General features: G+C 35.9%; 1 protein-coding gene across 1 annotated transcript; it reads left to right on the top strand.

Annotated features, from left to right (window-relative positions):
• Positions 1-8,580: 8,580 nt before the first annotated feature.
• LOC111028303 lies at positions 8,581-11,319 on the top strand. Its single transcript, XM_022306893.1, has 3 exons — positions 8,581-9,467; positions 9,828-10,687; positions 10,772-11,319. The coding sequence occupies exons 1-3, from the start codon at positions 9,284-9,286 to the stop codon at positions 11,180-11,182; spliced, it is 1,455 nt and encodes a 484-aa protein (XP_022162585.1). The 5' UTR covers positions 8,581-9,283; the 3' UTR covers positions 11,183-11,319.
• Positions 11,320-11,859: the final 540 nt, after the last annotated feature.

Raw genomic sequence — 11,859 nt, 5'->3', positions numbered from 1 at the left:
TACATTTTTTATTTATTATCAAACAATTTAAATATTTGTATACAAATCTATTATAGAAAGCTTACAATTATTCCAATCATTTAAACAATATGATTATATTATAGAAAATATTTTTTCATGTAATTAACTAACATTTAAGATTACTTATAACATTTATATTATTAACATTTGTTTTTAAATAAAACTATGCATTTGACAAAATGTTATACATGTAATCAATGATTAATATAATGCTTAATATAATGCCTGTAAACTTTCCATGATGTATTTGTTGTAATTAAAGTAAAAATGACCTCACTTCATCCTTCAGCTCATCCATTTTGAAATTATAATCTTTGATATATACGGCGGTAGGGAACATCAAAAGCGCCGCGATATCTTTTGCAGAGCATACCCTATAATTTCTAAATTGACAGATCATCACTTAACATGCAGAACATTTCAGACCATTAACCCGGACGTAAAATTCTTAGTCGATTCCGGGAGTGATTTAAATTTGATCAAAATTAGTACACTCAGAGACAAAGTGATAGTATATGAAGACATTTTCTATAATTTAAGGGGCATTAGCGAGCAGCTAGTAAAAACCATGTTGTACACTACTATCGGGATACAAGTGGGAAATCGCACTATACTTACAGAATTTCAGGTAATACATCCAGCTTTCCCTATACCCCATGATGGAATTCTCGGAAAACCTTTTATAACTGGGAACCAGACTATTATAAATTATTAGACGAACGAACTTACTTTACCCACAGATGACGAAATTATCTCTGCACTTGACACACACACCATAATTCCAGCACGTACTGAAATTCTGGTAGCTATTCCAGCCCTGGATTTTCACGAAGGGGAAACGCTTTTAGTCTCTGCGCAGACTATTGGTAAGGTGTTAATGTGTAGTAATACCGTTAATAATGTACAAGATGGGTGTGTACTTGTGTCTGTCATGAACCCCAGAGAAGAAGCGTTTGAATTGACTACTTCTCATGTAAATAAATTTAATATAGAAAAATTTAATACAGCCATGGTACATACGCTGACCAGCAAAACAGAAACTTCATACGAGAGTAGCAGAATAACCAAACTAAGAAGTGTTCTGCGAACCGAGCAGTTAAATTCAGAAGAACAAGAATCTCTCGCCGCTATTTGTGACCAATATACAGACATTTTTCATTTAGAAGGAGATAAACTAACCAATACAGAAGCGGTGTATCACAAAACAAATATACCAACGGCAACTCAGCCAATCAATGAACGCCCATACAGACTTCCCTTCAAACACAAACAAGAAATAAACAAACAAGTGAAACAGTGGGAAGAAGATGGGATAATAACACCTAGTAAGAGCCCTTGGAATGTACTCTTGCTAGTTGTCCCTAAAAAACCAGATAGTGACGGTGTAGTCCAATATCGAATATGTGTTGATTTTAGGAAACTCAACCACATATCCAGTGGAGACGCATATCCACTTCCGAACATAACAGATATATTAGACCAATTAGGGAAATCTAGGTATTACACTTCTTTAGATTTGGCTCGAGGTTATCACCAAGTGAAGATGCATCCGGATCATAAGGAAAGGACAGCATTTTCCACCGAGCGAAGACACTTTGAATTCCAACGTGTTCCATTCGAATTAAAAGGAGCACCCGCCACATTCCAGAGACTGATGAATACAGTTTTAAAAGGGTTAAATGGGTTAAAAACATTTGTATATCTAGGCAATATCATAATATACGCTCGAGATATTCCAGACCATTCGAAGAAACTTCAAGAAGTTTTTGAAAGATTAAGGCAGTTCAACCTGAAACTTCAACCAACAAAATGTGAGTTTATGAGAAAAGAAGTGAATTACTTAGGACATGTAATTACGTATCAGGGGGTACGCCCAGACCCACAGAAAGCTCAATGTGTAATGGATTACCCAATCCCAAGGAACAGCAAAGATATAAAATCTTTCCTTGGTTTATCAGGATATTACAGAAGATTCATACCTGATTACGGGAAAATTGCGAAACCCCTCACTTCATTATTGAAAAAGGGAGTTGAGTTTAAGTGGTCCGATTTATGTCAAAAAGCTTTTAAAGACTTAAAGAACGCCCTCACTAATGAACCTCTGTTGCAATACCCCGATTTTAACCAAATATTCAACCTCACATGTGAGGCTAGTGGTTACGCAATAGGATGTGTATTATCAATAGGTCCAATTGGAAAAGATCTCCCAATCACATATGCCTCACGAACATTAAATAAGGCAGAGCAAAATTATAGCACAACAGAAAGGGTATTGTGCACCATAATCTTGGGAGTTAAACAATTTCGACCCTATTTACAGGAGTTCAACATTATCACTGATCACCGAGCATTAACTTGGCTTTTCAATGTCAAGGATCTTGGGTCACGATTAACCCGATGGAGGCCTAAGGTAGAAGAATACCAGTATCAGATTCAATATAAGCCAGGATGTAACAATACAAATTCCGATGCATTGAGCAGAATCAGAGTCACAACTAGAGCACAAACATTGAGAAATGAACAAATTCCAGAATCTTCAGAGAGTACAGAATCTACAGAAAATCCAAAACCTACAAATACTACAGAATCTACCGAGAATCCGAAATCTACAGACACTACAGAATTTTCCAAGACTTCAGAATTTTCAGACACTTTAGAATCATCAAATAAAACGGAATCGTATCAGATATTTTTAAATTCAGGTGACTCACTTACGTCTAATGTTACTGAGATAGCAGGTGACATCTTTAGTACATAATCCGACACCTCTCTGGCGAACTGTGTTTTCGCAGATCTTAAAATGTCTAGAGGCATAGCCCTCCAATTTAGACGAAGATTTGGGCAAATACAGCAACTACGCCAACAAGCAAAATCACATAAGGATGTTATATTTTTATGTGTGGAAGACCGAACAATTTTCTACTTAATAACGAAGTTACATAGTTGGTAGAAACCAACCTATCAGTCAATATTTAATTGTTTACAAAGACTTAAGTTACTTTGTGAAGAGAAACAAATCACTAAGCTCGCTTGTCCTAGAATAGGATGTGAATTGGATGGGCTCAAATGGGAAGAAATCCGTAAAATGTTACGTTACATTTTTAAAAATTCTACAATCTACGTAAGCGTCTATACTAAGGAGGAATTATCCGAAGGTGAGAAACTCCGATTAATATCTGAGTTCCATGATACACCACTAGGGGGTCATCAAGGAGTAACTAGGACTTTTAACAGAATATATGCCCAGTGTCACTGGAAGGGGATGAGGAAACAAATCCGAGATTTTATTAAGAAATGTCCAATATGTCAAAAAAATAAAATAGGGAATAAACCATTGAAAGAGCCTATGATGATCACAACTACTGCCAGCAGACCATTCGAGAAGATATTTTTAGATGTAGTGGGAGTGGGACCTTTACCAAAATCCCATAAAGGGAATTCTTTTACTTTAACGCTACTAGATGACTTAACGAAATTCGCGTGGGCAGCCCCGATGGAAAACCATGAAGCTAATACTGTAGCCCACCATTTTGAAACGCAGTTCGTGTGTTTGCATGGTCTACCACAGAGCCTTGTAACCGATTGTGGTACAAAGTTTTTAAGCAAAGTTTTCAAGGATATCTGCAACCTTCTTAAGATAAAGCAGACTTCAACAACCCCGTACCACCCTCAGAGTAATGTTTTTCCGGAGAGAAGCCACCGTACTCTGGGAGAATATCTCCGAAATTTTATTGACAAGGATCCATTGAATTGGGATGTGAAAATTCCATATGCAATGTTCTGTCACAATCCACAGTTCACTCAGCAACTAAATATCAACCTTACGAATTGGTATAAGGGAACCCAGTTGCAATTTCCTTATCCTTATTAAAAAAACCAGAACCTCGATATAACTATGAGGATTACCAGTTCGAAATCAAGAAGCAATTACAAGAATCACATGCGATAGCTAAAAAGCATTTAATTTAAGCAAAACATAAATCAAAAGCCCAATATGACAAAAATTCCAATAACAGAATCTTCGAGGTAGGACAGAAGGTTTTGCTACAAGACAAAACCTCAATCAATAAATTAACTTCAAAATGGTTAGGCCCTTTTGAAGTTTTAGAAGTTGATCCTATCAATAAAAACGTAACAATAAAGAAAAAGGCAAAGAGGCAAAAGATTCATCCGAACCTATTAAAACCATTCTATGAATAATACTAATGATAACCCATCACTGTTTTACAGAAAATTAAAAATGAACAATTCAACAATAACCGTTGAATACCTGCTTTTCACCTCAATACTCCTACCAACAAAGATGACGGAATGACAGAATTTTCCACCCACGGATGTAGCCACAATTTCACATTTTAACAACACGGAAGAACTTTATTACAAATTTCTAGGCAAACTAAAAGTTACAGACTCTGACTGGAAGCTAATGAATTTTCTTAATCTAGAATATTACACAACGAGATACGTAGCGTTATCCAGATCTTATAATACTACATCTCAACTCTGTAGTGAAATACGTCAGAAAACCGAAAATCCAGAAAATACGCAAAGCTGCCGACAGTTTGCGCAAGCAACTGTCCCATACCTCCATGAAATTGATCAAAATCACCAAAATATTTTATCAACTATAGGAAACAATGATCAGTCTAAAAGTAGAACCCGTCGTGGACTTAGCAATGCCGTTAGTCGGGTGGCCAACGTACTATTCGGTAATGCTGAGAACATTGATTTCGGATTTATCTTCAACAAAATAACTCAATTAGTGAAAAGTAAAGTAAAAGATATCAATTTAACATCGGAACAATCTCGAATCATTGAATTGACAACCAATGAAAATAATAGCACACTAAATCAGATATTAACGAACCAGCAAAAACTTGAACAGAACATTTATCTACTAAGTGAACAAGCTAAGAAAAATGCAAAGGACATTGATCAAATAAAGATCAGAACAGCGCTATTAGAACAGACTCTCTTTTTCGAAGTCCAACTGAACCAATACGCATATGAGACACAAAATCTTTTGGCAATAATTGATTCTGCCTTACATGGGAAATTACACACCATTGTATTACACACCCAACGTTGGTTAACAGAACTTCGTGAAATTAATGCAAACATTCCAATAGGGACGACTTTCCCACTTGAGATTAAAACAGAATCTATTTCTGATTTCATACAAATTTCGGAAATAACAATTTGTCATAAAGGTCAATATATAACCTAACCTTATATTTGTAACAAAAATTCCGCTAGTACAAACCATTGATTTCAATGCCTATAAAGTAATTCCGTTACCTATTATATACGATAGCCAGAGCCTTATCTTAATTTACCCTAGTATGGAGATTATAGCAACTAGTTATAATACGCAAAAGTTTTTCTCGTTGACAAATAAGCAATGGGAAATGTGCAGGGAGTCGCAATCATATACACTATGTAAAAATAGTCAACCGATCCATCATAAATCTAAGTCAAACATATGCGAAATTTCTCTTATGTCAAAACCACAGAACTTCCCCGATACTTGTAATATAAAATTTGTGACAACGAATGCATCTGTGTGGAACCGAATCCCACAGTCAAATTCTTGGTTATTCTACACACAATCTGATATAATAACAATATACTGCGAAAATCCAGCCAGAACATTTACTTTTGAGATTTATGGTGTAGGTCGATTGACTATTATCACAGCATTCTATACGAAATGCTCTCGTAGAGCCGTTGGTTAAATCTTTTTTGAAGTCATATGTTTTTGAAGGAACCCAGGGGTCCTTAAACGTAATTCGTCATCAACATAGGAATTCAAATACAGTCCAATATCTAATTTATTAGCACCCACAGTCAACTGATGAAGGAGTTGTGTTTTTGTTGACTACTATTAGAACTATTAGTACTTAAATTGCTTAAATTACCTATGTCATGATTGCCTTCATTCATACTTAATGGACTTGATTCTATCTTGCGTTTCTTTTGCAAAAAATGTCGTATGTCACTCATTTTTATATATCAATAATTTTACTTAAGAACTAAAATAATATATTGTACATGGCGTATTTGGTATTAAGCACGTTGAGATAAACACGTCACGGACACACGACTAATAATAATTCAGATTTTATCATATAGTGTCGATGGATGTATAGGACATATCAGTTGCCACGTGTATAATACATACTGTATATTCAATATATAAATCGGTCATTTTTATCGCATGCGATAAGCTTACGAGTTTTCGTTTAGGATAAAGACTACTATTGTCATTATTGGGTTTTCTAATCATAACCACTAGCCCGCGTTACGTTGTAATCGTTAAAAAAAGAACTAAAATAACTTTGTATTGTCATATAATTTGAAAAAATATTTTTACGTATTTAACCATTATTATTATTATTATTATTATTATTATTATTATTACGTATATAAGCATTATTTAGAAATCAACGTATACCTACCTACTTGCACGATGCACAACCCTGATAAAATTCCTGGCGGCGCCTATGAACTCAGGACATAAATTAATGCATATAAAATAGTTTGTACACCATTTAAATATTCAGCAAGTATAATGTACACTTGAGTAAAAAGTGGAGATGCAATTTTAATAGTCCCATCTCCTTACCATGTCTTAGAATTTCTTAAAATATCCAAATATCGGAGTCTTCCAAAAATTAAAATTCTCTCTGTCCCTGGCCCACCATCAGCCAACAGAAATTGTTCTACGTGTCCTTCAGATGGCGAATACTTTTTATCACGTCGGGTATTTCTAGAGTTATGAGATCCTTGGGTGCTTCAGGTACGGCTTGTATATTATTTCATTTTCTTCGAATTTTGTTTTTTCAATGCATAATTTGATTGAATGGCCCCCTAAAAATATTAATTAAAAAATAAATTATTCACTATTGATGGTGTGACGAGACCACGACCCCTATCCCTGTCATTTGTATTATGTATAAACCTATTTTCCGTTCCTATCATTTTTATGTACTTATGTTTTTATGTTTATTGCAAAAAAAACCCTTATATATTAAACTATAGTATAATAATTAATTAATAAACAAGGCCGTCGACCATCCAGCCAGACATTCGTTTATGACAATAATTGATGTTGATTCCGTGGTTTCAAACGCCGTTTAATACTATTAACTGCTACATTTCCTTCAATTTTTGCTGCTTCGGAATCACGAGTGTGTTCATTTATTGATTTTATTATTTCAATATCGTCTACTGTTGTGTGTACTCAAGCTTTACACTCATTTTTATTTCGCCAACTCCAAAAACGGCGTTTTTCGTCACTACTTAGTGCATCAAATAAATACATATAACCGTTATTCACTAAGACATCTCGTTCGTATGTAGATTCAATTAATTTTGACATTATAAATAAGTGTATAACTCACTACAAAATATTTAAATAAGTATAAAACTCAATATTAATTGCAGAAAATATTTATGCCGTACTTATAGCGAGCGACGTTTTAGGTCATAGGACAACAATTAATGATAAACTTATAGCACACGACACTATACGACAATGACGAACGTTACTGAACAATAGACACATAAAGCGCAGATAATCGAGTTTTAAAATACGTTTTGATTGGTTTACTGGTTAATACATTTATTTTATAATAATTTGAAAGATTTACGCCGAAACGGCTTCACGACTAAACGGCTTCGCCAAAATGTCCCATTCCCTATTATTAATGACTATTTAAAAACTAGAGGTCTATTCTCTGTTAAATTATTCGACACAATACGAAAATAACGTGATCAGATACTGACTTCGTCATACGAATACTGATCAAAAAGCGAACGCATATATACTGAAATAAGAAATTATAGAAACTACTACCTACTACTTAGATAAGATATCGTCATATCGAATCGTTGTTATTTGATGACTTGACGTCAAAGTCGAGGTACGCTTTTTGATCAGTATTCGTATGACGAAGTCAGTATCTGATCACGTTATTTTCGTATTGTGTCGAATAATTTAACAGAGAATAGACCTCTAGTTTTTAAATAGTCATTAATAATAGGGAATGGGACATTTTGGCGAAGCCGTTTAGTCGTGAAGCCGTTTCGGCGTAAATCTTTCAAATTATTATAAAATAAATGTATTAACCAGTAAACCAATCAAAACGTATTTTAAAACTCGATTATCTACAATAATCATATTTGTAAAGAAAAACCTTTATCCATTCACCATAAATTATGACTCACAAGGGCAGATGTTGTTATTCCATGTCTTTTTATTTATTATACATTACAATTTTTGGAATATTGTTTAAAATATAATCTTTTAACATTTTTACACGTACACTCTTATTATTATTATAAATCCCTATTAATATTTATATAATATATCGTTAGATGGTAAAAACGCTATATGTATAATAATTCTCGATGTGGCATATGTTCACATTTCTTGGTATGTTAGTAACTATTTTTGTGGGGCTTCTGTGAGAGAAATCTGTATAGAAATATTTATTGGGTTAAACCATTGTCTCCGTCGCGTATTGCCAGCGTCGGACATCGTCTTTTGTTAGCGACCTGTACCGACCCGTTCGCGAGTAGGCTGTTGTTGACAACACACGCAGGTCAATTACTGGAATTATCATCCAATTCAATGATTTCCAAAATCACTGAAAATCTACAATAATGAACACATTTATCATAGCAAATACCTATTTAATATTTCGATAACCCGTGGCTCGATAAGCTACTCCCACCGAAAATGCTGAGATTTCTGGACACTTGCTCCGTTGTCCGCCAAGACAGAGTCAGTCTGTTCTAGACACCCTCACCTTTACGTTCACTTTGCCTTTGGTTTCTCCATGTTTTCACAGTCCTCATAATTCGTTCATCAGTATTTACAATTTTTCTCAGTGTTTAATTTTACAAGTGTTTAAACACTTTATTCTTTTCAAGTGTTTAATTTTACAAGTGTTTAAACACTTTATTCTTTTCAATCGTTTTCATTTTAAAACATTTGAATCATGTTTAAATGTGAACAGTGCTCGTCGGTTTTCACACGTAAAGACAATTTGCTTTCACATCAAAAGAAGCATGCGGGTGTACGTTTTCCGTGCACTGTCTGTCCTTCGACATTCTCATTCAAGTCCAGCCTCAATAAACATTTAAAGAATGCTCATGGTATGTACTAAAAATATTAAGTTTTATTTCTATCTTATACAATATTAATTTTTATTATTTTCCCCAAGGTATCGTCAACGTCCTGGCTCACTTGAGACCAATGCCTGCAGCGCCGATCAACGATCAACCAGCACGACCAAGCTTGAAACAGTTCGCGTCTCCTACCACTCCACAGATCCAAATCGCACCACAGATATTTATGCCCGATGTCCCGGCCGGTGGTTCGAGTATGTTATCCGAAGACGATATGTGTATGCAAGCCATGGACGAATTTGAGGATACAGGTTAGTTTATTTTAGTTTATATTATAGTTTTTTAATAAGACGTTAAATTTATTTTATTTTAAACTTATCAAGTGGTCTGTGAAGCGATCAATGGTATAATAGTTGGAGTATTCCGGCATTATACCGATCAATTCACTCGTCGCATCCTATGGTGTAATAGTTGGATTATTCCGGCATTGCACCGGTTGTCAAACCGTTTGGTAGATTTAATTTTTTTTCATCACGTGATTTTTCTAAGTTTTTTAATAAGACGTTAAATTTATTTTAAATGATAGATTTTATTTATCGCTTGATAGATTTATTAAAGATTCGGCAACACATTTATCAGATTTTAATTAGGTTTTATTTTTTATTTTTAAGATTCTTATACAACTACGGATGCAACCGGTAAACGTATTTCCACTGCCAACCCCACCTCAGCTGCTAAAGCTAAAAAAATTAGATTAAATCTCGTTATGTCACCCGGGTTTGTTGAGATTTTGTCGTCCGCGAGCCGTAAAATCGTATGGTACTATGCTAAAAATCTTGTTAATATAATGATTTATTCAGACTTTCTCCGTCCACTTATGCCTGAGCTAGTAAATTTATTAAAAGCCCATGTACAAAAACATGCGATAAAATTTAATTTGAAACTCGAGGCAACATACAACAGGCCCAACGTACCCAATTCGTCGGAGAACAGGGCGTTCAAGACAGTGGCGGTAGAAATTTTCCCAGATAGTGACATCAGAACGATTGCAGAGAGGGCGTATATGAAGTTGATGAAGGAGAAGGACGAATATATGGGTAGAGGAAGTGGATTTACATTAGAGTCGATAGACGGGTTATTAGTTGCTGTATATAAATATATGCTGATGGGTGGATCATCGTATATAGAGTTGCCGGCGTTCATCGACAGGAAGCGGGGTACCATCAACCCTCAGAATACGGACCAGGAATGTTTCAAGTGGGCGATTTTAGAGAGGCATGTGATGGGGCCGACAGTATTTCATATCGGGGAAAATTATAGACAGCACGAGGGAAAATATAATTTTGAAGGTATCACGTTCCCCACGCCTCTATCAGACATCATTAAATTTGAAAAAAATAATAAAAATGTTTCTATTAACGTGTACGGCCTCGATATAAAGTTTCAACCTCCCAAGAAATTCCCCACGTACGAGATCTACCCGCTACGTGTTGTTGACGAAGAAAAATCCAATCATTTCGACTTGTTGATGGTGACGGACGGCGATAACTCGCACTACGTATTCATTTCAAATTTCAGGTAAAACAATGCAATCAAAGAGGAAGGAGTGTTGATGGTGACGGACGGCGATAACTCGCACTACGTATTCATTTCAAATTTTTCACGGCTCGTTCGTGCACAGAAAACTGCACATGACGGTAGCGTTATTTTTTGTAAGAGATGCTTCACCAGCTTCGACAATCAGAATTTAAAGTTCAAGTTGAGTGGACAGGAGGCGTTAGAGCAGCACAAGCTGATATGCGGGGGACATAAACCAATTTTACCAGAGATGCCGAAGGAGGGTGATTGTATTGAGTTCAAGGCGTGGAAAAAAACGATGAGGCACCCGTTTGCAATATACGCAGATTTTGAGGCGATCTTGGCGAAGACGGAAGAGGCGAGAGGGGGTAAAACCACGATTACCCAAAAACACGAAGCGATGAGCTACGGGTTTTTGGTGAAGGCGAGCGAGGACGTACCGGCGTAGTTATTGGCAGAGTATGAGATACCGGCGGGGCCGGTAATATACAGAGGTGATGAAAACAGGACGGACGTGGCGAGGCATTTTGTAGAGTCAATAGTTGAGGTGGCCCAGAAAATCGAAAATCTGATGAAAACGAATATTATAACGATTATTATGAGCGAGGGCGAAGAAAAAACACACGAAGAGTGTATTGTGTGTAACTTTTGCAAATGTAGTTTAGCTGGGGGCTATAAGGTTAGGGATCATGATCACTTGACGGGCAAATTTAGGCTGACGTTGTGCTCTAGGTGTAACTTGGAGTTACAACAACCTAAATTTGTCCCCGTCTTTTTTCATAATCTCTCAAACTACGACTCGCACTTCATAATCACTGAACTTGGTTATGATACACAGACTATCAACGTTATACCGAACAGTGAGGAGAAATATATATCTTTTTCGAAACATATAAGTAGTACCTTCACTGTTCGGTTTATCGACACGTTCAGGTTTATGGCGTCGAGTTTGTCGTCCCTGGCCGAAAATTTGGTTACACCTGAACATGAAAACTTCCGTGAGACAGCTAAACATTTTGTCGTCGGAGATATGCCGTTCGTGACTCGGAAGGGGGTGTACCCTTACGAGTACACCGACAGTTGGAAGCGGTTGGAGGAAACTAGATTACCGAGGAAGAGGGATTT

This window comes from Myzus persicae, unplaced genomic scaffold (assembly GCF_001856785.1).
Source record: "Myzus persicae strain clone G006 unplaced genomic scaffold, MPER_G0061.0, whole genome shotgun sequence".
Lineage (NCBI taxonomy): Eukaryota > Metazoa > Arthropoda > Insecta > Hemiptera > Aphididae > Myzus > Myzus persicae.
The sequence above is the reverse complement of the archived record's forward strand: the minus strand, read 5'-3'. Positions and strand labels throughout refer to the sequence as shown.